The sequence below is a fragment of the Callorhinus ursinus genome, unplaced genomic scaffold, assembly GCF_003265705.2.
Source record: "Callorhinus ursinus isolate GAN/ISIS: 27379988/994484 unplaced genomic scaffold, GSC_fseal_2.0 scaffold4, whole genome shotgun sequence".
NCBI lineage: Eukaryota > Metazoa > Chordata > Mammalia > Carnivora > Otariidae > Callorhinus > Callorhinus ursinus.
Genome location: NW_027397066.1, coordinates 101,768,873 through 101,796,428, shown reverse-complemented (window position 1 = coordinate 101,796,428; position 27,556 = coordinate 101,768,873). Strand labels below are relative to the sequence as shown.

Genomic DNA, 27,556 nt, shown 5'->3' with positions numbered 1-27,556 from the left:
CTCCGCCCTGCGCCGTAACACCCCAAGTGGAGCGCAGTGGAAAAAGGGAGACCCGAGCATTTTCAGAACCCGCCATCTTGGAAGAAGAGGTTCTGACTTTTGCAAAGGAAGACGGATTATGTTGACACAAGCGTCATTTAGATTGTAAATTCCTGAAAGGATTTTTTTGGCATCTCTGCCCGCCTTTCCCATCCCATCCCTGAACAAACGTCTGTGGACTTAAACTAGAAAAAGAAATCGGTGGAAAAGTTTCTCTCCGGCTTTCCTGGAACCGGGCAAATTCCTGAGAGGAGCTGGTGAACAGGACTTCGCGGTCCCTTCCGTACAGCGCTAAAAAAAAAAAAAAAAAAAAAAAAGTGGTAACAGCGCAACTTCGAGATAGATGGGTGGCACTCTTCTAAAGTTTACGGTAGAGACCTCCGCTCTGGAACTCAAAGGAGGGTTACTTTAGGGGCTGAGCTAGTGGTGGGACGCGGACGCGTAAATGCTGCCACTACCAACGGGACGTTTTTGGCGCGCTGTGCTCTTGCGGACCTGCAGCGCAAGGCTCTTGGGGCACCACTGGGCTTCCGGCGGTCCGGGTTGCAGGTGGAACCCTCCTGTCGGAGCGGAAGAACTGCGGGGAGAGCTGGACAGATTCGGGGGCGTCTCAGTGCGCCTTCCGCGGCTCGGCGCACTGGACCGCCTGGACGCCGCCTCATTCCAGAGGGACTTGCAGGGCAAGTGTTCCTGGGCCGAGGGGTTCCCTGGCTCCGGAGACTTTCTAATGAAGTAACCGGGGCCCCTGTTCACCTGACACGCTCTCCGCGAATCAAGTACCGAGTCCTAGGGAGAGAGGGCAGGTGTGACCCGTACCAATTTCGCCCCCTTTCGTTCTTGTGTCCCTTGCTGGGAGGTTTCTGGGGCGGTTGGGTGAAATGGTAACTATCCCAGACTTTGAGATCGGCAGCCCTAGTTTCTGCTGCACTTTCTAGTGTGTGACCTTCGGCAAGTTGTGTAAACTACCATTTCCCCTACCATAAAACCGGTTAGTATCGCATAGGATTGCTGAGGGTTAAGTTGGGTAATGCATATAAAGTGCATATCACGGTCTCTGCCACATACTTAACGCTCAGTAATGTTAATATTATTTCATTATTGTTTACTATCATTTACCGAGCCTTAGTTCTGCGGGCACTTTGCCCGAGACAAAACTATACAGGTGGTGGACAATGAGTGGACCAGAGAGATACTAAGTGGTCATTTTTGTACACAAATTAGGTCAGGCTGACGCATCAAGAACTAGAGTTTGCTAGAGACAGAGCAATAAGTCTTTTATGGTTAACAAGGGAGGGTAGTGGGCGGTTTCAGTCTTCAATAAGAAAACTCTCACTCTCCTTGAGCCTAAGTCCAAAGAGGAAAGAAAGCTTTGTTGGAGAAGCCTTCAGTTTGAGAGAAGCCCGTGATTTGGTTGGGTTTTTTTCACACTGCCCCTGATGGTTCTTCTATTAGAATTGAAGGCCTAGTACGGAAATTTAGCCATGGAAAGATTCTCTCACTCTAAAAAGAAACTTCAGATAATCTTTATCCTATTGAGCTATTAATAAGGCAAGTGAGCATCACTTGTCAATATAACTGAGCTAGTTATTTCATTCTTTAATCATTCTCCTTCCCAAACTACCTCTTCACTGCATTTTCTCTCCTACTTGTGAATAATTGCTGACTCCAACAATATCAACAGTAGGAGAATCAAGTCAAAATTCATCCTCTAATATATCTACCCATGTGTAGTATAGGAAGATACAGGTATTTATTGCACACACTTGTCACTCGTCAGTAGCCAGGTGGTTAAAGCACTTTCTTAGAAAGGCAAAGCTTGAGAGTTGGGTTTAGAGTCACACATCCGGGTTTCAAGCCCCAGATTCTGACAGGTGCTTAGTTGGGTAGAAGGCAAACCACCACTAAAAATATTTGCCTCTTACGTTGCGTACATAAATAATGCCAACCCTAATTACTTTACTGGATACATGTGCTCGAAGATAAATTATAGGAAACTAATTTATAATCTGTGTAGTACCATATACTTTTTATAGTTTTTAATAAACATTTTAATGTTTTAATAAAACATTATATTGCATTTATGAATTCCTATTGCTAAACACTTTTAAGAACTTTACAAATATTAATTCATTTAATCCTCATAACAACTCTGGGGTAGATACTGTTACCTTTACTTTAAAGGTGATGGTACTGAGGCACAGAGAGATAAGTAACTTCCCTTGGCTCTAGAATCTGTTCTTAATGCATTATGCTGCCTCTAAGAGCTAATGCAAATTTTGTTATTAAGTCAAACTAGTTTTTTCACTTGATTAGAATGACTAGGGAGGATATGTGAACTTTCTGAGATAATAGAAATGTTCTTTAGTCTTTATTGGAGTGTGTTACATAGGTGTATGCATATGTCAGAACTCATTAAATGTACACTTAAGATTTGTGTGCTTCACTTTATGTAATTGTACATCAATTTTAAAAAGATTTAAATCAGAGAAAGAGGTGGGCGAGAAGGATCTGACTCCATAGCCCCAAATCAAGAAGCTTTTATGAAAGGCTCCCATGTGTTTGTCACTGTATTAGACCCACTGCCTTTTAAAGAGGTAGAGAACAGGGTCCTCAATGGGGGAGTCACTGCACAGCTGGAGAAGAGGGGGAAAAGAAATTTAACCATTAAATAAATAATCAAACCTTCCCACCACCCACGCACACAATTTGCAAGATTATTTTAAAGATTAAGTGAGGTGATGGATGGAGAAAGTGATCTGAGAAGTTTTTCTAAGACTGCAATATTATTCACCCATAAATTAGGGGCGATAATACTTGCCTTTCAGGTTGTGAGAACGTAATGAGATAATATATGTAGAGTGTCTAGAACTTAGTAAGGACCAAATGTTAGAATCTTTTTCTTCTGGCTCAATCTTAGGTAATAAAATAAGAGAATTTGCAGAAGTCAAAAACAGAAAAATCTACGTTCATCTTGGTATTTAGGAGTAGGAGTAAGAGGTTGGTTAAGTAGCTTTTGGTGTACCTATCTGAGGAAAATTATGCAGTCATTAAAAGTTTACGTTCATTAATTTTGATGACATAGCACAATGTTTATAATAAGTAGTAAAAGATATGCTGTAAATTATATATGGTGTGATGTCAATTCCAAAATTATATTCATGGAAAAATGTCAAAATTATATTTTTATCTCTGCATGCTAGTAAGATATGAAGTTTTGATTTCTTCATTATATTTTCAGTTTTTTCTAGGACTGGTATACATTATTTAAAAACAAAGTTAGAGTTTTAACCACTGTGAAATTTATAAGCCAAAAAAATTATAACATCTCTTAAAGAAAGTGTAAGTAGAAGCCCATAATAGTCATTTATAAAGATTAAAACTAAGGATGTTAAAAGGAACAGCATTAAAATGGTATTTTATTTAAATTGAATTTTTTTGTTCATTCTACAAATATTGAGCACCAGTTATGTGCCAAGCATTGTGGTCAGGTGATATGGATATACTGACTATTCTCAAGGAATTCAGTCTGATGGAAAAATCACATAAGCAAGGTACTAATTACAGTAAAACATGATAGTTCCCATGTTGTTGATGTGAACCAGAGCGTTTTAGGATTCCTCTCCCCCATCGCTTCCAAGCTAACTACTAAGGGAGGTGGATGTTTTAGGATGGCTTTTTAGAAGAGGTGACACCTGAGATCTTCCACTCCTTTCACTGGAAAATGTTTACAGATTTTTATCCTCATCTGCATTTTAGCTGCAGTACAACAATGGAGATCAGAAGGTAGGATAGCGGTATGGCTGCATGTTCCCATCCTCCAAAGCCGATTTATTGCCCCTGCTGCTTCCCTGGGTTTCCGCTTTCACCATGCAGAATCGGATTCATCCACGCTGACACTGTGGCTGGGAGAGGGACCCAGCAGATTACCAGGATATGCTACCCATCAAGTAGGAGTTGCAGGTCAGTTTCAAACTAACAATAAAATTAACCTTTTAGAGGTTCAGCCAATTTTTTCTTACAGCTAAGTGATAGTTTATTCATGTGTAAGGGGTAGCTTGATAAAATGTTTATCCTTGGGATTATTAAGGAGTGCTTTAAATAGATGAAGTTTGCCTTATGAATCAGCAGAGGGCAGCACACCAAACAATTTTGGTGTTTAAGAGGATACCTTTGAACACTTTTATAGAGGTATTTGAACTTCAGTACTCAAATGGTAACACTGAATTGGGCTCAGGGACTAAATCATTATGGTAAAACATATTAGTACTAATTATGTGAATGTGTAAAATAAAAGATAACTTTTAGGTTAAATTTAAGGTAAAGCAAAGCAGATTTTTTATTTGGATATTACTTCTTAAAGATAATTACATTAAGTTATGGTGCCAAACAGTTGCTTAAGATAGCATGATTTAAGTATATTACGGACTTTTCAAGACACTGATTAACTTCAGAGACATGGTCTTGAGAGATTTGCTTTAGGTTAAGACTGGAGTTCTCAAATTGTAGAGTGCATCAAAATTACCTGGAGAGTTTACTGAAAACACCACTGCTGGGCCCCACATCTAAGAGTTTCTGATTCAGTTGGTGTGGGTTGCCAGAAAATTTGCATTTCTAATAAATTCTCTGCTGCTACTGCTAATGTTAATGCTGGTCCCTGAACCATGGGTAAAAAAAACTGAAATAGTAAGTCCTTATGACTTAAATGAAAGCAGTATTATATATAAGCTAGTAATTTAATAATTTTATTTGCCTTCATATAATTTAAAAGCGTTTTTAAAGGTAGTTTGCACCTTTGAAGTTAAAAAGGAGTTGTTCAAGGATGTCTAATGTTTTCTCTATCCATGATCTCACTCCCTTGTAACAAGTAGAGGCATTTAGAAATTTCCATTCAGCTCTACTTCAAAAGACTGGTAATTTGATAGCACCCTCACACTTCATTAGAAAGTCATGCAGATAATTATTAATTCATTGGTATAGACTTTTAAATTAGACTTTTAAATCCAGTTATTACTACAGAATTGGTAATATATGCATATAGAGTATACTATGAAGCACTTGTTTATAACTAAATAGTATGTATTATAGTTAAGATATACCATAGGAGTTCAGGCAATGAGAGATCTGGAACTTGAAGTCTTGAGTATAACTAGGATATGAAGTGGCTATTAGGGGTGGTAATGAAATCATGTAAGAAATTTTCTGGAAAGGTATAGTGTTTTTTAGGTGAAGGGAAAGTAATTGACATTTACTGTTATAAGCAGCAGAAGGTAGATGTGGCTGGTGAACATACCACCACAAAATATACCACATTGGCATATTGATTATTTTGAGTTCGAGAAACACTAGATACAGGAAGGGTCCTCTGCCTCCCCTTTTTTACCTTAAAGCAGGGCATAAATTTTTTGTACCAGGAAGAGGAGACATTCTTATAGAAGATGGGGAGTTGACACCAAGATGAGTCTGTACAAATAAACCTTATTAAAATAACTCTTGTATTCCATTAATTTCCCCCGTATATGTCCTAATCATTTCCCACCATTTACCTCCTTATCCCAAACCTCTTTTTCTTTTGTCTTGTCATGTCTCCATAATGTATTGCTCTTTGTTGAAATGGTATATATGCCCCTGGGCTTAACCACTTTTTTGGGATTTTCAATTCTTTTAATCAATTCTTCCATCACCACCCCCAGGCCATGTAAATATAATAAAAAAATATATATATATATACACATATATATATATACACACTTTTTTTCTCCATTAATCTGTCTTCTGTCAGTTCAGTTCACAGCCCTAGACATAGAACCTAAGTATTAGAGGAAAAATCTTTCCTTCCCCACACTGGAATGGAGTGAGCTATGGTTTTGTTACTGTTCTTTAAACACAACAAGATTGTATCTGCCTCAGAGCTTTCACACCTATTGGCTCGTCTTCCTGTAGTACTCTTTCCCAGGGCTTTGTTTATCTAGCTTTTTAGAGCTGAAGTTTCTGCTCCAACATCTTCTCAAAATTCTCCCCACCTTCCTGTCTAAAATACAGTCCTCCTGCATCATTCATGGTCCCTTTATCCAGGTCTGTTTTTCTGTATAGCACCCACCACAATCTGAAATTATATCATGTACTTAATTTCCCCCACAATAATATAAACTCCATGAAGGCAGGTATTTTATTTGTCTTTTCCACCACTGTGTTGTCAGGTTAAAGACAGTGTCTGGCATAAAGCAGATACTCAATAAATATTTCTTGAATGATTAGGTAGCTCTTCAAGTAGAAACTCAAGTCCCCAGAGAACACAATTGTGTGGGGAAGGGACACGGTTGCACAGTGAGAATACCAGCTGAGAATCCAGACAGACAGTTTTAGGGCTGTGTGAACTTGGGCACTCAAAATGATACCACTCACACGATTATTGTGAAGAATACCTGAGATGATGCACATAAAGCACTTAGCACAGTATCTTGACTAATCATATTATAATAAAAATCTCTAATCCCTGATCTCTGTGTTTATTTGCCATTTAAGTTGTGACCAGCAGGGGTCGCTCACATTGTGCCTTATCCATGCTGGTTTTGTCTTTGAAGTAAATATTTTGCTCATGTTTATAATTCATTAGGGAAAATTGCAATTTGAGTAATGACAAATTATTAAAATTTAAAAGTAGATTTCCTTGGCATTTCTTTGGCATTCTAACCCTTATAAAGTCCAATTAAATTATAGTTTATGTTTTCTAATGGAAGCCAACATTAATGTTAATTATATCTCACTTAGTGGTTTTCCTTCTTTTTTTTTAAACACTAAAATGTGGAGTTTTCATTTCAGAGAAATTTGTCTTTCCTTGTATTATATACACCTATCCCTTTCTATATTTTATTTCTACATAGCATTGTCACCTCATGTTCTATATAATTTGTTTTCTCTTTGTTTGTTACCTTCTCATACACACCAGAATGTGAGCCCACTGAGGATAGGGAATTTTGTTTTGTTTACCACTATATCCCTAGCACCTAGAAAAATGCCTGACACATAACAGGGTTCAAATAATATATAGAGAACCCATATGTATTATATATAAGAACTCAATTACTATTGAAAGGGTATGTAGTAAATATCTTTTTAACAATATTTCCTCACATTATGTAAATATAAATATTTTTAAATTATAGCATTTAAAGGAATTAATACAAATCATTAAGGTGTCACTTATATTTTTGACCCAGGATTGTCAAAAACAAATAAATCTTATTTATTTGAGTCCCTAACGTCTAGCCAAATGCAGAGTATGCTTGCAGTGTGTATACTGAATGTATGAATAAAAGAAAAGGATTAGAACTTAGGACATATATAAAATAAACAATTATCCCAAAGCAATGTATTGGTATGTTATAAAGTCATACGCACACGGGGTAAAAAAAAAAAAAAAAAAGTAAGTGACTTCAGTGAGATCCTGAACTGAATATTGAGATATTTGAGAGTTAGAGCATCAGAGGCACAACCCATGTTCTATATACACAGTGATTCAAGGAATAAAAATGAGAATGGAAAAGTCACTTCATTTATTCAATAAATATTTTTAAGCACTTAAGATTTGACATTAAAATAAATGCTACAGAAGGATAGAAAGCGAAAGATTAATTTATTTAACAATGTACCATCAGGAATAGATAATCTAGAGAAGAAGCTTATGCAGCTGATTATTCTACAACTTAGCATGTGCTAGAACCATCATTAGTATTCCAAGTTGTTAAAAGAACGTGAATAACTGAACAGTCATTTTATTGCTGGAGAGATTTTAAAAGTGGTCAGGGATGAGGTGGTACTTGAACTAGGCCTTCCAGGATGGGTACGATTTTGATGACCACAGATAGGCGCATGGAGGCGTCTAAGGTGAATGAAATTACTATTTCTCAATTATCTTTTACTTTTCCCCCAACAGGAGCTGTATTTGATGAAAATACTAGGAAAATATTGGTTGTACAAGATCGAAATAAAGTAAGTTGCTTCTGCTTTTAAAAAAATCTTTTTTTAATTTTAGTATAATTAACCTACAGTGTTATATTAGTTTTAGGTATGCAATATAGTGATTCAGCAAGTCTATATTTACTCAGTGCTCATCACAGTAAGTGTACTCTTAATTCCCTTCCTCAGTTTCACCCATCCCTGCACTTACTCCCCTCTGGTAACCACCAGTTTATTCTCTATAGTTAAAAGTCTGTTGTTTTGTTTGCCTCTTTTTTTCTTTCATTGTTTGTTTTGTTTAAGTTGCTTCTGCTTTGTAAATTGCTTTCTAAAATTTTCAGTTCTCCCTAGAGAAAAATAAAATGCAGAAATTTTTATATGCTCAAGGAATTACAGAGAGATATTTTAAAAGTTCTTTCTAAGCAGTTATGGATTATTAGGATATTTATTTAATTCCAAAAATACCTATGGAGGCTTTGAAAATGTCAGGATAACCTCATGTTGCTCACTATTATATTATGGCTGCAGAAAAATTATAAATGGCTATATTTAGGTGGGAAGACAACTGTGTTTCTCAGACTGTCAAGATATTCTTCCATTCATTCAGCATTCATTAACTCCCATTCTGAGCCAAGTGCTGAGAATACAAAGGTTGTTAAAACAGCTGACCTTTCAAGTTTTTACTTCTTTGGATCTCTCTTACAGCCCTATGGACTTTTCCTAGATCTTATCATTACTCATATTGTGACTTAATAATTCTTTATTTTAAAATTTCCTTGTTTAATTCATTGTGTGCCTCTATGTCCTGATTGGAAACAATGAGATAGTAGTTAGAGAACAATTTATTTAAGAAGTTTTGCTATAAGGGAAGAAGATAAATGCAGTAGTAATGAGGGTATTTGAGATTAATAGATGAATTTTTAACAACAGATACTAATGCAAGTTTATAACTGAATGGAAATATTTAGTAGGGAAGGAGAAACTTATAATGAAGGAATGAGAAAGATAAATGCAGAAGAGTAATAGATTAAAAAAGGTAAAAGAGGATAAAAATCCAAAGCAGGAATGGAAGGACTAGCTGTGAAAGAGGGAGGGACAGTTATTTTCATTCTTAAAAGAGGAAAAACAAAAAATAAGATTTGTGGAGATATACAGATTTAGTGATGGGACAACATGGGAGCTCCTATCTGAGCACTTCCATTTCCCTCAAAGAAATAGCAGGAAGAGTCACCAACTGAGAAAGATGGGAGAGGAGAGGTTATTTATAGATGTGAGGATAGAAGAGAAGGTATAAAATATTCATCTCAGAAAATGAAGGCAACTAGGGAAGTATAGTAAGATTGACAAATGGTGTTAAATGTCCTCTTAGATTTGTGGGTATTATTGAAAATGAGAGGAATCAAAAAGAGTTCTGTGACTTTCTCAAAGAATTTTCAGCTGCTCAGGCACAAAAAAAGGCAAATACTCAGGTTTAACTAGATTAGAATTTTTCCTGGATAAGTACAACGGAGAAAAGAATTAACTATGTTTGTGTAGGAGTAATTACATTGATGAACCATAAAATTTTTTTATTATTAACATATAATGTATTATTTTTTCAGGGATACAGGTCTGTGATTCATCAGTCTTACACAATACACAGTGCTTACCACAACACATACCCTCTGCAATGTCCATCACCCAGCCACCCCATCCCTCCCACCCCCCTCCACTCCAGCAACCCTCAGTTTGTTTCCTGAGATTAAGGGTCTCCCTCTCTGCTTTTGTCTTGTTTCATTTTTTCCTCTCTTCTCCTATGATCCTCTGCTTTGTTTCTCAAATTCCACATATCAGTGGGATCATATGATAATTGTCTTTCTCTGATTGACTTATTTCACTTAACATAATACCTTCTCGTTCCATCCACGTCGTTGCAAATGGCAAGATTTCATTTTTTGATGGCCGCATAATATTCCATTGTGTGTGTGTGTGTGTGTGTGTGTTTGTGTGTTTCTTTGTCCATTCATCCATCTGTGGGTATCTGGGTTCTTCCCATATTTTGGCTATTGTGGACATTGCTGCTATAAACATTGGGGTGCATGTGCCCCTTTGAATCACTATGTTTGTATCCTTTGGGTAAATACCTAGTAGTGCACTTACTGGGTCATAAGGTAGCTTTATTTTTAACTTTTTGAGGAACCTCCATACTGTTTTCCACAGTGGCTGTACCAGTTTGTATTCCCACCAGCAATGCAAGAGGGTTCCACTTTCTCCATATCCTTGCCAGCATCTGTTGTTTCCTGAGTTTTTTATTTTAGCCATTCTGACCTATGTGAGGTGGTATCACTGTGGTTTTGATTTCTATTTCCCTGATGCCAAGTGATGTCGAGTATTTTTTCCATGTGTCTGTTGGCCATTTGGATGTCTTCTTTATTTTTTTTTAAATTTTTTTAAAATTTTTTTTAAAGATTTTATTTATTTATTAGAGAGAGAGAATGAGAGGTAGCATGAGAGGGAAGAGGGTCAGAGGGAGAAGCAGACTCCCTGCCGAGCAGGGAGCCCGATGTGGGACTCGATCCCGGGACTCCAGGATCATGACCTAAGCCGAAGGCAGTCGCTTAACCAACTGAGCCACCCAGGCGCCCTGGATGTCTTCTTTAGAGAAATCTCTGTGCATGTCTTCTGCACATTTCTTGACTGGATTTTTTTGTTTTGGTGTGTTGATAAGTTCTTTAGAGATTTTGGATAGTAGTCTTTATCTGATATGTAATTTGCAAATATGTTCTCCCATTCCATAGGTTGCCTTTTAGTTTTGTTGACTGTTTCCTTTGCTGTGCAAAAGCTTTTATCTTGATGAAGTCCCAAAAATAGTTTGTTTCTCTTGCCTTTGGAGACGTGTCTAGCAAGAAGTTGCTACTGCCTGTGTTCTCCTCTAGGATTTTGATGGATTCCTGTCTCACAGGTCTTTTATCCATTTTGAGTCTATTTTTGTGGATGGTGTAAGGAAATGGTCCAGTTTCATTCTTCTGCATGTGGCTCTCCAATTTTCCCAACACCATTTGTTGAAGAGACTGTCTTTTTTCCATTGGATATTCTTTCCTGCTTTGTCAAAATTTAGTTGACCGTAGAGTTGAGGGTCCATTTCTAGGTTCTCTATTCTGTTCTATTGATCATTGTGTCTATTTTTGTGCCAGTACCATACTGTCTTGATGATTACAGCTTTGCAATACAGCTTGAAGTCTGGAATTGTGATGCCTCCAACTTTGGTTTTCTTTTTCAATATTCCTTTGGCTATTCAGAGTCTTTTCTGGTTCCATAGAAATTTTAGGATTCCAGCTCTATGAGAAATGCTGATGGTATTTTGATAGGCATTGCATTGAATGTGTAGATTGTGTGGTGGAGAGTTTTTATCAAGAAAAGATGCTATATTTTGTCAGATGATTTTTCTGCATCTGTTGAGAGGATCATATGGTTCTTGTCCTTTCTTTTATTAATGAAGTGTATCACATTAATTGATTTGCGGATGTTGAACTACCCTTGCAGCCCAGGAATAAATCCCACTTCATTGTGAGTAATCCTTTTAATGCCCTGTTGGACCCTATTAGCTAGTATCTTGGTGAGTATTTTGGCATCTGTGTTCATCAGTGATATTGTTCTGTAATTCTCCTTTTTGATGGGGTCTTTGTCTGGTTTTGGGATCAAGGTAATGCTGGCCTCAGAATGAGTTTGGAAGTTTTCCTTCCGTTTCTATTTTTTGGAACAGTTTCAGAGGAATAGGTATTAATTCTTCTTTAAATGTTTGGTAGGCCTCCACTTGGAGGCCTTCTGGCCCTGGACTCTTGTTTGTTGGGAGATTTTTGATTACTGATTCAATTTCTTTTCTGATTATGGGTCTGTTCATATTTTCTGTTTCTGTTTCAGTTTTGGTAGTTTATATGTTTCTAGAAATGCATTCATTTCTTCCAGATTGCCTATTTTGTTGACATATAATTGCTCATAATATTCTTTTATAATTGTTTTCTGCCAGTTTTCAGAATACAGGTCTTTCACCTCTTTAGTTAGGTTTATTCCTAGGTATCTTATTATTTTGGGTGCAATTATTTTTTTTTAAGATTTTATTTATTTATTTTGACAGAGACAGCAAGAGGGAACCTAAGCAGGGGGAGTGGGAGAGGGAGAAGCAGGCTTCCTGTTCTCCTGGGATTCCCCCAGGATCCCAGGATCCTGGGATCATGACCTGAGCCAAAGGCAGGCGCTTAACCGACTGAGCCCCTCAAGCGCCCCTATTTTGGGTGCAGTTGTAAATGGGATTTTCTTTTTTTTTTTTTTAAAGATTTTATTTATTAGAGAGAGCACATGAGAGGGGGGAGGGTTAGAGGGAGAAGCAGACTCCCCGCCGAGCAGGGAGCCCGATGCGGGACTCCATCCAGGGACTGGATATTCTTTTCTGTTCTTTTTCTTTTATGATTGTATTTCTGTGGTGTTGGTTGTTATATCTCCTCTCTCATTTGTGATTTTATTTATTTGGGTCCTTTCTCTTTTTTTCTTGACACATCTGGCTAGAAGTTTATCAATTTATTAGTTTTTTCAAAGAATCAGTTTCTGGTTTCATTGATCTGTTTTTTTAGTTTCTGTATCATTTATTTCTGCTCTAATCTTTATTATTGCCCTCCTTCTGCTGGTTTTAGGTTTTGTTTTTTTTTTTGTTTTTTGTCCATGTGCTACTGGTTTATTTATTCATTTGAGCTTATCATTCCATTTCTGTCTTTGTAAGTGTTAATTAAAAATAGCAACAAAGTAATGTCTTCTTTTGGCTTAGGAGAATAAGAGGCTTCAACATTAATTCAGTAAACCAGGTTTTGTTTCTTGTTCTTTTTCTAGCTCCTTTATGTGTAAGGTTAGGTTGTTTATTTGAGATTTTTCTTGCTTCTTGAGGTGGCCTATATTGCTATAAACTTCCCATTTAGAACCACATTTGCTGTATCCCAAAGGTTTTGAGCCTTTGTTTTCAATTTTGTTTCCATTTACTCTTTTGTTCTTTTATTTCCTGGTTGACCTATTCATTGTTTAGTAGCCTGTTATTTAACCTCCATGTATATGTGGTCTTTCCAGAGTTTTTCTTGTGGTTGACTTGTACTCTTGTACCATTGTGGTCAGAAAAGACATATGGTATAACTTCGGTCTTTTTAAATTTGTTGAGGCTTATTTTGTGGCCTAATATGCGATCTGTTCTGTAGGATGTTCCATGTGCACTTGAAAAGAATGTGTATTCTGTTTTAGGATGGCTGTTCTGAATATATTTGTTAAATCCATCTGGTCCAGGGTATCATTCAAAGGCAATGTTTCCTTGTTGAGTTTCTGTTTAGATGATCTGTCCATTGATGTAAGTGAGGTGTTAAAGTCCCCTACCATTATTGTATTATTATTGATTAGTTCCTTTATATTTGTTATTAACTCTTTTATGTATTTGGATGTCCCATGTTGGGGGAATAAATATTTACAATCATTATATCTTCTTGTAGGATTGTCCCCTTTATTATCATATAGTGTCATTCTTTGTTCTTGTTACAGTGTCTGTTTTAAAGTCTAATTGTCCAATATGAGTATTGCTACTCTGGCTTTCTTTTGACCTTCCCAAACTTTAACAATCTTTAAGCCTTTAAAGCCTTTAAAAACAGTCTGTAAGTCTTGACATACAATGAGAAAAATAAGTCAGGTAATTTCACCTCCTCACCTCCATCTCTTCACCTTATGCATTGATGTCACAAATCTGGTCCACTCCTAAATGTTAGATTTGATGACATTAAATTTGTCAGTTAAGAAAAAGAATGAGTTTTAAATCATTTGGTATTTTGAGTTGAGGGGGGGACTAGAATAATCGTATCTCTACAGATACAGGGATATTGGTAGAGGGGAAATAATGAATTCATTACAGAGAGTATGAGGTGAAGTTGAAAGAGATGTTTAAGTGGGAGTACCCAGACATTTCTTCTCACTCCTCCTGATGAGTTACTGCATACGAAAAAGGTGTGTGAGTTGAAGCGTATTAATTAATTAATTTTTTACAATTTCTACCATCATGACCCACAGTACTTTAAAGCTCTGGGCAGTGGCTTTCATCTGCAGGAGTGGGGACAAGGAAGATACTGATATTCTGAGTCTAGGATTGCATGGCCTAGCCCCACTGGTCTCTTTAAGAGGTTTAATGGGGGCGAAGGGGGACTTTCCATACAGCTGCAATTCTAGCTATTCTATAGAATTGTCCTCTGTAGAGTCATGCCATATAGCACAGTGCCACTCCAAGAAAAATAGGTACATACCAAACATATGAAAGAGAGAACTGAGCACAATGTTCTAAAAACATAAAGGATAAAAGGAAAATAATTTTAGGTATCATCAGTATAAATAGTTGACAGGGATGAAGTAGTTGAAAAATAGGAAGAGTAACACACACCAGTTGTCTTTCATAGGCCAAAGAGGTTGGAGGAGTTAAGACATGATAATAGTTGAATCATAATGATCTATATTCTTCACATGTCTAGATCTGGGTCAGTTCACCATTCTTTGAAATAAACTATTTGGAAGTGAGGACTTCTCTGATACCACTTTAGGAATGGAAGATAGGGGTGCCTGGGTGGCTCAGTTAAGCATCCAACTTTTGATTTTGGCTCAGGTCATGAGATTGAGCCCTGCTTTGGGCTCCACACTGGGCATGGAGCCTGCTTAAGATTCTTTCTCTTCCTCTGCCCCTCCCCGAACTCACGCACGCAAGTGTGTGCATGCATGCTCTCTCAATCTCTCTCAAAAAAAAAGGAATGGAAGATAAACACCCAGAGAGCTTTTTGTCTGGTGCAGTTCATGGAGTGTGAATATGTGTATGTCTTTTAGTGGAAAAGTTTGAATTTAGTTGTTTCAGAAAATGTTAAACTTCAGTTGTGCCCCAAATTCTACACTTAGTAACTGAAGTTAACATTTTATAGAACATGGGGAACATAAGTTCTCTTATTCTCTGTACCTAAGTTACCTTTTGGAAGGAAGTTATATTATTAATTATGTAAACATACTCCATTTTGGTACAGGATGTATCATTTAGAGAAGAATAGGGTTCTATGTGTAGAGACATATACCTCTGATTCTTTATTCTCATTTTTTTACTTTGTATGTGTGTGTATGACATTTGAAAGCCAAATTATTATCAGCGTCTGCCAACTTGACCAGCTAAGGGATATTCAATTGCAACGTAGCCATTCTGAGCTTGTTTCCCTGATAAAATAATTTTTTCCCTTCCTCTTTAACAATTTTCATCTCTTGTTTTTATTTTAACAGCCAGACTAACATGATTGCTCCACTCTAAGCAGTTTTTCAGGGTTGGTTGAGCTATCAAATAAGAATCTATGTAGTTACTTGTTTATTAAAATATAGAAATTCATAAACAAACCTAGGTCAAATAATTTAAAAATTGGGTTGCAGTCAAAAAAAAAAGAAAAGAAGGAGCTTCCCTGGCAGCTATGGCTGAACGCTCTTACCCCAAACCTATACAATGTGATGTTTTTTTGGGTGAGTTATTTTTTTCCTTATAAAATCTGCCAAGACAAATGATTTAACAGGTTCAGTTTGTAGAAATCAGTTTCTATAGTGATATGTATTACAGCAGTTCAAAAGGAAAGAATTGAGTTGAGTTATACTTTTAAAACAGGGCAATAGTCAAAACTATGTACAGGCAGACCTCTTTTTATTGTGCTTTGCTTTATTGTATTCCCAGATACTGTGTTTTTTTAACAAATGGAAGGTTTATGGCAACCCTCCATCAAGCATCTGTCAGTGCCATTTGTCCAACAGCATTTGCTCACTTTGTGTCTCTTTTCACATTTTGGCAATTCTCACAATATTTCAAACTTTATCATTATTACTATATTTATTATGGTGATCTGTGATCAGTGATCTTTGATGTTATTATTGTAATTGTTTTGGGGCACCACACCCTGTGCCCATATAGGACCACAAACCTAATCGATAAATGTTGTGTGTGTTCTGACTGCTCCACCTCCCAGCCATTCTCCTGTTCCCCGCACTCCACCTGCCACCTCTCTGTCTCTCTCTCCCCTCGGGCCTTCCTGTTCCCTGAGTCACAACAATCTTGAAATTAGGCTAATAACCCTGCAGTGGCCTGTAAGTGTTCAAATGAAAGGAAATGTCACACATCTCTCACTTTAAATCAAAAGTTAGAAATGATTAAGCTTAGTAAGGCATGTTGAAACCCAAGACAGACTGAAAATTAGACCTCTGACACAAAACAGCCAAGTTGTGAATGCTAAAGGAGTAATCCTAAAAGGAAATGAAAAGTGCTACTCCAGTCAACACACAAATGATAAGAAAGTGAAACGGCCTTATTGCTGATATGGAGAAAGTTGGAGTGGTCTGGTTAGAAGATCAAATCAGCCACAGCATTCCCTTAAGCCAAAGTCTAATCCAGAGCAAAGCCCTAATTTTCTTCAATTCTATGAGGGCTAAGAGAGGTGAGGAAGCTGCAGAAAAGTTTGAAGCTAGTGGAGGTTGATTCATGAGGTTTAAGGAAAGAAGCCATCTCCACGACATAAAAGTTCAAGGTGAAGCAGCAAGTGCTGATGTAGAAGCTGCAGCAAGTTCTCCAGAAGATCTAGCTCAGATCATTAATGAAGGTGGCTATACTAAAGACAGGCTTTCAGTGTAGATGAACCCTGATAGATCTGGGCAAATTGAAAACCTTCCAATATAAGGCTTTTTCATCTACATTGAAAATCTGTTGTTTAGCGGAGCCTCAGAGGGACTGAGCCGGCAAAGCAGAAATCGGTTAGAGGGGTCCCAGCTCCAGCATCAGGAGGAGGAGCATGGAGGGTGGGGTTAGAGCTGAGAGACAGTAGCAGCAGCAGCTTACTAGAAATGCACATTCTTGGGCCTCACTCCAGACCTGATGAATCGGAAGTGCTGGGGATGCTGCTCAGCAATTTGTGTTAAGAAGCACCCTCAGGTGAGTCAGGTACAAGTCAAGTTTGAGAGCCAGTAAACTAGAACACTAGGCTTCCAATCTCTTCATTTGCTGATATTCACACTTGCTAATGATTGGTTCTTTAAGAATGAGAAAGTGCTACTTTTCAGAATCTAGCTGTGATCCCCCTCTGCCTCTAGCACAAATTCAAATTATATAAGACTTTGGTTTCTTTATGAATTAAATAGGAATGATACTCCTACTTAGGGTTTTGACTTCTTTTTAAGTTATAAACAGAGTATCTTTTGAGCAATAAAATATAAAAACTGAGTATTCATGTATAGTTCAGTGTTGTAATAAAAAGTATAAAGTGAGAGGTGCCTGGGTGGCTCACATGGTTAAGCGTCTGCCTTCGGCTTGGATTGTGATCCCAGCATCCTGGGATCAAGCCCCATGTCGGGCTCCTGGCTCGGCAGGGAGTCTGCTTCTCCCTTTCCCTCTGCCTCTCCCCCTGCTCATGCTCTCTCTCTCTGTATCTCTCGGTCTCAAATAACTAAATAAAATCCTTAAAAGAAAAAAAATTGTAAAAAAAAAAAAAGTATAAAGTGAGACACTGAATCATATCTAATTTCTGTAATTGTGGTTTTGGTGGAATTTAAGCATAAATGATAGCTACTAACCATAAATAATAATTAGCATTATTTTCAGACATCTGAGCCAGTTTTTCTCCTTTCCCTTAAGTGCCTCATTCTCCCCAGGAATAGTATAAAGTGTTTCTTGTAGAGGAAAGTTTAACCCTCACCACAAGCATATGGATACTCTGAAACACAAATCTAAAAATGATACTTAAAACTCATCCTTTCTCATTTCCTACCCATATATTCCATTCCTTTGTCCCTTCCCTATGATTTTGAGAAATAAAAAACTTAACAGTGGCTAAAGAACTGAGTAAACAGTAGGAACCTATTCATTCATTCACTAAAGATCACTGAGTTCTACATATACTATGTTGCAGGCTCTGTTCTAAGCACTAAGCAAACATTAGTGAACAAAGCGAAATTTCTACATTTGGAGCTTATATTCGAATGAGTAAGATACAAATAATAAGTGAATAAATGATATATAAATTGGTGGTAGGTGTTATTAAGAAAAATACATGGGGCACCTGGGTGGCTCAGTTGGTTAAGTGACTGCCTTCAGCTCAGGTCATGATCCTGGAATCCCGGGATCGAGTCCCGTATTGGGCTCCCTGCTCAACGGAGAGAGTCTGCTTCTCCCTCTGATCCTCCCCCCTCTTGTGCTTTCTCTCTCTCTCTCTCATTCTCTCTCTCAAATAAATAAATAAAATCTTTAAAAAAAATACAGTGGTACATGGAGAAGGAGTGACTGGTCTTGCTATATTGTGCATTAATTTTTATATGTCCCATAGCCTAGCCCTCAATACATTTTTGTTGAATGAACAAATGTATTAAGACATCTCTATAGTATCTTCTGTCTCATTGGTAACAGTGATGATACTGTAGCTAGTGAGAATTATCTAAACACAATGTCTGTGAATTCTGAAAAGTTAGGGTAGTAGCATTAAAGATTAGAATAGTGAAAATAAAAATCAAATTTCTGGCATTCAACCAAATTAGAGTAAGGGAAGACCAAGAAAGTTAGATCATACAAGAGAACCAAAAGGAAGAGGCTAGCAGGTCTGTACTCTTTTTCTTCTTCTTCTTTTTTTTTTTTTTTTTTAAGACAGGGAATACTTTATTCAAATCCATCAGAGAAATAGACAACTTGGGTCTATAACAAGGCGTTGTGTTTTAAAGCACAGGTCAGTAATTGTATATGAGAATATACACTGCTACGTACAGATTAACTGATCAGAGCACAACTTTTCAATGCTCAAAACAGAATAAGCTTCCCTGTAAAAGCAGCACCTCTGTGTCATTAACTTTACTATTCCTCTCCTTTCTTCTTCACCCTCTCCTTCCAACAGAATCCACACCAACTTCCTTATAATCCTTCTCAAGGGCAGTCATGTCCTCGCGGGCCTCAGAAAATTCTCCTTCCTCCGTGCCCTCACCCACACCAGTGAACAAGGCCCTCTTGGCATACATCAGGTGATACTTGTGGTCCAGCAGATCCCAGGCCTCGGCCACGGCCATGTGGTGTTCCTCAGCATGCACACAGCTCACTGTACTTGAACCAGGCCTCCACCAGGTACCACAGTGGGAGGCTGGTAATTAATGCCAACTTTGAAGCCAGTAGGGCACCAGTCCACACACTGGATGGTATGCTTGGTCTTGATGGTGGCAGTGGCAGCATTGACATCTTTGGGAACTGTGTTTCAGCAAGACATGTATTTACCATGGCGAGGGTCATATTTCACCATCTGGTTGACTGGCTCAAAGCATGCGTTGGTGATCTGTGCAACAGAAAGCTGTTCATGGCAGGTTTTCTCAACAGAGATGACATGGGCATATGTGGCCAAGAAGTGGATACAGAGATTGGGCATCAGGTTGGTCTGGAATTCTGTCAGATCTACATTCAGGGCTCAATCAAATCTGAGGGAAGAAGTGATGGAGAAAACAATTTGACCTATCAACCTGTTTAGGTTAGTGTAGGCTGGGTATTCAATGTCAAGATTTCTCCAACAGATGATAGCCTTGTGAGGTTTCCCTTGTATGTTATTGTTTTCTCTTGCTTCTTGTAAAATTCTCTATCACTACTTTTTGCCATTTTAATTACTGTGTGTATTGGTGTGGACTCTCCTTAGATTGCTTTTGTTAGAAGTTCTCTGTGCCTCCTGGATCTGGATTTTTGTTACCTTCCCCAGATTCAGGAAGTTTTCAGCTATTATTTCTTCAAATAAATTCTCTGCCCCCTGTTCTCTCTTCTTCTGGGACTTCTATGTGAATGTTTATATGCTTGATGGTATCACTAAGTTCCCTGTTTTCATTTATTATTACTTTTTCTCTCTCCTATTCAGCTTGACTGCTTTCCATTACTCTGTCCTCCAGGTTGCTTATCCATTCTTCTGCTTCTTCTAGTCTACTATTTATTCCATCTAGTGTATTTTTAATTTCAGTTATTGTGTTCATCTCTGATTGCTTCTTTCATACGTTTTTTATCTCTTGAGTGTCCCATTAAGGTCCTCCATTCTTTTCTCAAGTCCAGTGAGTATCTTTATGACCGTTACTTTAAATTCTCTATCATGCATATTTCTTATCTCTGTTTCATTTAGTTTCTTGCTGTGATTTTGGACTGTTCTTTCATTTGGAACATATTCCTCTGTCTCCCCATTTTGTCTGACTCCCTGTGTCTGAGTGTTTGGAAAGTCAGCTACGTCTCCTGCTCTTGAAAGTAGTCGCCTTATAAAGAAGAGGTCTTGGAGTGCCCTGTTCACCAGAACTTCAGGGTGTTTCTTACGTGTATTGCATATGCGCTGCGGTTGTAACTGAGCTGCCGTTGCATTAGTCCAGTCATGGCTCTCTCCTCCCATTGTGGACAGGGTTTGGTCCCTATGTTGTTGTTGTGCCAGTCTGGGGCCACCTTGGGCTTGAGTCAGAATCAGGCATTTGCCAGAGGTGTGGTAGCACTGAACTGCTGGATACTTCTCCTTGTGTTATCTAGGTGGATGATGGAATGAGGTGAGCTTAGGGTTCTCCTACTCCACCATCTTCCCTGAAGTTGCTGTTATTATTTACATTGCTAAGCCCAGTTAATGGGAATGTTTTTTTAATCCAAAATTATATGATCAATTAATTTATGACAAAGGAGGCAAGAATATACAATGGGTAAAGACAGTCTCTTCAATAAATTGTGTTGGGAAAACTGGAAAACTACATGTAAAAGAATAAAATTGGACCACTTTTTAAAACCATAAACAAAAACTCAAAATGGATTTAAAGACCTAAATGGGAAGGGGTGCCTGGGTGGGTCAGTTGGTTAAGCATCCAGTTCTTGATTTCGGCTCAGGTTATAATCTCAGGGTTGTGAGATTAAGCCCCGGGTCGGGCCCTATGCTCAGGGGTGTCTGCTTTTTACCCTGTCCCTGCCCCTCTCCTTCTGCCACCCCTTACCCCCGCCCCACACGCACGGACTCTCACTCTCTCAAATAAATAAATCTTTAACAACAAAAAAAGACCTAAGTGGGAGTATATTTTAATACTAAAAAAGGTGAGAAGATATACTCAACACTACACTGATCATATCTGCAACATTAACCAGGTTTTTCAAACCACTTAACTTAAGCCTTTCTACCGACCACTTTGAACTAACTGCAGGCTCAAGCTTTCTGGAAGGGAGGAGAAAGCTTTTTCAAATAAGCTCTTTAAACTTAAGTGGTGCCACAAAATACCACAAAGTACCACAAAAATATATAGTTAATCTTTCCATTCCTGTTTTATGAAATAATCAAAATCAAATTTATGTAAGCTGTTTTCAGTCCTTACATCTAGCATTTTCCCCTTCTAATAAGTTCATAGTTTAATCAACAATCTCTATTTATAGTCAAATCTAGGTAAAGATTTTAAAAGTTGTTGTTTTGGGGAAGCATTTCCTGCCCATTATAACATTTTTGTTAGAAATAGAATTTTTGGTGGTAACTATAACATTTTATCAGGAAAAAGACTATAGAAACAACTTCTGGAACCATTTCAAAACAGAATCCCAAAGACAGTATATTAATGTAGTGATAAACTCAAAGATATATTTCTACATTAATAAAATATGCTTTCTAAATTAATCTCAAGTCTGAGCCAGACAGGGAATGATGGAAAGCCTGAATTCTATACCCACATAATCAACAGTCTGTGGAAACTGGGAATCATGCCATTGGTCTCCAACTTAGCACAGTTGAGAAATGGCATTCTTTATGAAGCACTCATCCAGGAAATGAGTGGGTCAAAAAGCACACCAGTAAAAGGTCCATAAACTTGTTTTATGAATGAAGTATAAAGTGTACTGGCTCCAAGCTGTAGCATGTTTATGAGTACATCATAATTTTTCATTCTACTGTTTTTATCATGTTAATAGATATATATAACAGAATGGTAACAGGAAAAAATAATCCTGTCAGCCATCAGAATACTGTCCCATGCCATTTCATATTTATAATTTTTTTCCATATGTGCTCCCATTCTACGTATCTTCCCCCGCCCCCCCACCAAAAAATAAAATGATACACACACACACACACACACACACACACAATGCAAACTTAAACTAATAAAATTTATTCGTACTACCCATGAAAAGCAATTACATTTGTGTACATAAAATCATTAACACACAGAACAAGAGAAATCTGATTAGACACAATACAGAAAATAAATGTGAAAATTAAAAATAGCATAGTTTAGTTATTAAATTTATACTGTACTTTCTACTTATTTATAGCAGCATCTGTAAGATTCCTCTATTTGTTAATAGTTAACTAGCAGCAAAATTTTTAAAATTACACAAATTCAGTAGATGTTTCCCTCCACTGCTTCATTCATACAGAATTTATCACATTAACCAAACAAAACCACTTCTTTTTCCTGAAGAAAAAGGTAGGAAAAGATTTCATAAGTAACCAGTTTCCGCCAAGAAGAAGAAAGGGGAAAGAAATTTGCATGCCATTACCAAAAGATAAATTCTCAACCCCTTGACCAATTGTGGGTGGATTTTGTGGAGTCTCTGTGTATGTGTTAGTGAATGAAGCTCTGTTAACTTTATTTTCTGACTTTTATCTTGCAGTTGAAGAATATGTGGAAGTTTCCAGGGGGCCTGTCAGAGCCTGGAGAAGATATTGGTGTGGACACCTTCCATATTTTTAATTGGCTTGAAAATGTTCAGGAAATTTGTGTTTACTTTTTTTGTTCTATAGCTGAAAATAAGATTTTAAATTACCAAGTGAGAAATTTCAGAGAGGTTACTTCAGGGCTAATATAAAATTAGCAGTAAAACTTGTAATAGTACAATTTATCCCACTAATATAAAAAATACCACTAGGAGCATGCCACCTATTCTGTTTAGGGTTGCTTCTAGATTAATTTGTTTGAAAATAAAAAGCTTTGCATATACATTAGTAAAGTTTAGCATTAAGGGTTATTTTGGATATGACTAATAGTGTTTCTGGAATTAAACTATAAGAAAACACAAATTCTTGACCATTTCACCACACAAGGATGAATAGTAACTTTTAAATGAACCTCAAAATAAGTATTCATAAAGTCAGTTACAGAGCAGTAGTGACTTAATGCTCCCCTATAAAAATTTTATCTACTATTTAAATAGTCAGGAAGCCAAAACATAGTAAAATGTCTCATACAAGGAAGTCTCAAGTGAGAGTTCCCTAAAGCAACTTCCTGAGCTCAATATTTCAAACAGGGAAATGTGAAATAAGCTAAGAACTCTCCATGTTACTGAATTTACAGTAAATAGAAGAAAGAATAAAAACGTAGTTTTCCTACCTATTCTTGACCCTTGGTTGGGTCAAATGCAGTCTGCATCATAATAAATCAATAGATGCCTCATTTGATATCAGTACTATTTCTCCATGATTTTTTCCTCCATATGCATGTCCCCTATTTAGCCAACATTTATATATAAAGGCACCTTCCTAGGTTATCTTTAAATATTTAAAAATGTATACATACTTGAAACTTGATTTTTTAAATGTTACACAGATTAAAATGCCCTATACACAGTACATAGTCAACTCCTAACAAGCCATAAGTAAATTTCCTACACTAAGATAAATCCGTAGCAAATTTTGGCTTTTAGGTACTTACGGATCTTCTGCCTAGAGTCCCTTGCTTGGGTCTTCTGTTGAAATAAAAGATTTTGTGGTGGTACAAGTGCTGAAAGAGAGGGCCATTTATTTTGGAACACCTAATTAATCTCACACTATCCTTATGTGATATATGAGTGTGTGAGCTAGTTAAATTTATGTCTTACACCCTTACCCAATCCATATGGGGCAAAAATCAAGCTACAGGAGGTATGTTTAGCTTCCTCTTCTGCATCTTGACTTCACAAATGAATTGACTTTTTCCTTTTGAGTTTTTAACAGATCTTGTGAATTTTCAATATACTTATATTGTAATGCAAATGAAGAAGCACATTTCCAAGCCAAGTGTGCATAGTTTCAGGTTTAAGTGTACTCCAGAATGCTTCAAGTCCAGATTAAAAAAAAAAAAAAAAAGTGAATTCTGAATTCAGTGATTGTGGTTGGCACAACAACCCCCCTGTTCAGCCATGAGGAGTTACAAGGAAAGCAGCAACTGGCATTCATCGTACTGCTTAGTAGTAGTATTCATTAAAGCTTTGCCTTAGGAACTGCCTGAAAGCAGCTAGAAGTGATAACTGACAACAGAGTTCTGAAAGACTATGTCTGTCTATATTAGAGCATTTCTGTCTTATAACACAATAGATTAGATTATTCTTAACGATGAAGTCTGTTACCCAATAATTATCAAAATTATTTTCTTTAAGCTCTGTATTTAGAAAAGTATGTAATGTACTTTAGGAATACAGCCATCACAAATGTGCACACATTCATATTAGCTCTTAAGTAGTAAACACTAGTTAACTGAAAAACACGTTTGTTTGGAATCCTTCATTCTTTGATAATACTAGGTAAATGAAGCACTATTGTCCATAGTGCTTAAAAAAATTAAGGGGGGGCATATACAAAGTAGAATGCAATCTTCAGGCTTTAATATAATACCCTAATAGTACGAAAGTATCTACAAGGTTAAAAACAGAGAAATTGCCTTCCTAAAAAAATTTCATTACCATTGACAGGAAGAGACTCTCCTGCGTGGACAAAGGACCATAAAGCAGTGGGGTCTGCTCAGAGCTCATCAGTGCACCAGAAGCAGAGGGAAACACCAGGAAAACCCACCTTCTGCACAATCTTTCCTATTTTATTTCAACCTAATCCTATTGTTAAATATTACAAAGTAGAAATAACAAACTCCATTTCACTGTCCTGTAACTAAACAAAACATTGGGACATATTTAAACATACCTCTCAATCAGCAAAAATAAAAACAAAACCCTCTTGGTTTTTTCCTATGTTCTTTAAACATATAAAACAGTAAATGTTATTTCAGTTCAGCTTACAGTACATTAAAATAAAGGACAACAGAATAAAGCAGTTTATCTGCATAAAAAATTTTTTTTTTAATTCTTGGCAAAAAAGCCTTGGGGTAAAGATTTCCATCTTGAGGTGGAAGGAATCATTCATACCCTGGATGCAAAAGCACTTATTTACCCATTCGATTTCTAGTCTAGTCAATGATAGGCTGATTCAAGTTAAATTGATCAAACTACCAGGCAGTGCTGATTTCCAATCAACTGCTCAGGTGGACTGCTGAGTAGGGTAGATCAACTCACTAGTCTGTCCTGTGCCTCCATGATACATAAAAAGGCTAGACTCCAAATGAAATGCCAAACTCTGGATTAGTGGCACTAAGAGTTTAACAGAACCCCCATGGGTATTTTTCAAAGCGTTGAAAGAGTAAAACATTTAAACAATAGTTAAGTGAAATCAGCAAATGATGTCTAAAATTTAAGACTAGTGCCAAATCTGTAACAAATTAAATAACGTGTTCCAAGCTGAAAATTATTTTTTTTATTAAGGAAGATTTTCCTTTTACTCACAAATTCTTTTATGTTTTTAGTTTAAAACAGTTAAGTTCTAACCATGTTTAATCTATGGCAAATCTCAAGGGAAGGGGAAGTCAGCATGTAATTCAAAATGGCAGACAAATGTCTTACATTTTAGAACACTTTGCTTTTCCTGTGCATATTTCCAGAGCTGTTTCTTAGGGGGGGGAAAACCCACAAGCATATGTAGGCAATGAAGACAGTCTACAGTCAGAATATGTGGAAATTGAGACTTTTTTCCCTTGACTTCCCCCTCCTTGCCTATTCTTCACCAGTAGGACTACTGAGAAGGCAAATATAATTTTCTATTTGACAAACGAAACAGAAGCATTGAATAGAGGTCTTTGAACAAAAATCTATGCCTGTAGCAATTGTGAAATTGGGAAGCTTCCAGCAAACTTGAGCAAAGAAGGCAGCTTTTTAAAGGGTTTTTCTCATGAACACTTTGGGAGATGGTGACAGAGCATCACAAAATTAGAGAAAGTCCATTTAGGGGGTTCTTCTGGAGATTTAGAAAAAGCAACCACAAAAACATTAATGGCAATCAAAATCTTGCTCCAGAAATTTGCATAATATTGAAAAAACCCTTATAAAATGTGAAACCCTTGTTGTATTATAAAATTCTGTAAACTGCAAGTTTTTTTTTTAATACTTTTGATAAAATAGTTCTTTAGAATCTCAAGAAACAAAAGAAATGCCAAAAACTACCATACTGGGATTCCACTGACAGGATAACTAAGGGAGCATAACAAAATGGTTATAAATGAAACTGCTCTAGGATGTCAGAGGCTTGACAGCCCCACCCAAGATCACTGGGAAAGCTTTGAACTGTTCACAGCTCAATACATTCTGCAGCTCTACAGACTTTTGTAAGGAGGAATGAATCACTTTTTTTCAATACTGATATGTTTAAGTTTAGGCAGTTTTGATGGATGATCACAAACAGGATAATAATGAAGAAATACGTAGGAATATTAACTGCAGGGACCTATGTTTTCAATTTTTGGGAAATAAGTCAGAAGAGGTTAAAAATGTGACCCCCAAAATACACAGCTAGGTAAGCCTATAAATAGCCAAAGAAATATTCAATATTTCAAAAGCTTCTAAGACGTACAGTGGTAAGAAAATAGTTTGGTGTTCCAGGATGTCCAGATGGCAGAGTTTATGTTGAATACTTCCCTAGGATGAAGTTTTTTGCTTTTCAATCTTTAGATAATGCTACTCTATCTGAAAATCTTTGATGATTAAAATTCTAAAAATGTGATCCTTACTGATTTGTACATCTTTCTTTTATGTAGGAGACACAGCAGTTCGAGAAGTTTTTGAAGAGACTGGTATAAAATCAGAATTCAGGTCCCTCCTGAGCATCCGGCAACAGCACACTGATCCCAGAGCTTTTGGGAAATCAGATATGTATATCATCTGTCGCTTAAAGCCACATTCATTTACCATAAATTTTTGCCAGCATGAATGCTTAAGGTGTGAATGGATGGATCTCAATGACCTGGTCAAGACTGAAAATACAACTCCCATCACCAGCAGAGTTGCTAGGCTGCTGCTCTATGGGTACAGAGAAGGATTTGACAAGATTGATTTCACCGTGGAAGAACTTCCGGCAGTTTACACAGGCTTGTTCTATAAACTCTATCACAAGGAACTGCCAGACAATTACAGAACCATGACAGGAATGGATTAAATCCTTTTCATGTTTTAAAAAATTTTAAGTAAATTGTACATGGAGAATAATGTGTGCCATATTATAAAAAGTAGTGGACATTTGGGGTTAACTAAATATCTGACTTTAATTTTCTAGTGTGTATAATTTTCATGAAGAAAACTTGTTTGACGAAAACTTGCAAATTTATAAGCCTCTTTTCAAATGAAGCAAATGTATGAAAAAGATTGTAGCTCTCTGTAAGCTTCACTGGATAAAGGCAAATGCAATGCAAAAGGTGGAAGTCTATA

General features: G+C 37.0%; 1 protein-coding gene across 1 annotated transcript; it reads left to right on the top strand.

Annotated features, from left to right (window-relative positions):
• The first annotated feature begins 102 nt into the window (after nucleotides 1-102).
• On the top strand, nucleotides 103-27,556 carry NUDT6 (nudix hydrolase 6). Its single transcript, XM_025874144.2, has 5 exons — nucleotides 103-719; nucleotides 3,796-3,999; nucleotides 7,973-8,028; nucleotides 22,673-22,727; nucleotides 26,890-27,556. Exons 1-5 carry the CDS (start codon nucleotides 485-487, stop codon nucleotides 27,285-27,287), a joined length of 948 nt encoding a protein of 315 aa, XP_025729929.1. The 5' UTR covers nucleotides 103-484; the 3' UTR covers nucleotides 27,288-27,556.

Coding starts and splice junctions, on each gene's coding strand:
- NUDT6 (XM_025874144.2), top strand. CDS start 485: ATGCTGCCACTACCAACGGGACGTTTTTGGCGCGCTGTGCTCTTGCGG. Junction 4,000..7,972: donor CCATCAAGTAGGAGTTGCAG/GTCAGTTTCAAA, acceptor TTCCCCCAACAG/GAGCTGTATTTGATGAAAAT. Junction 8,029..22,672: donor TTGTACAAGATCGAAATAAA/GTAAGTTGCTTC, acceptor TTTATCTTGCAG/TTGAAGAATATGTGGAAGTT.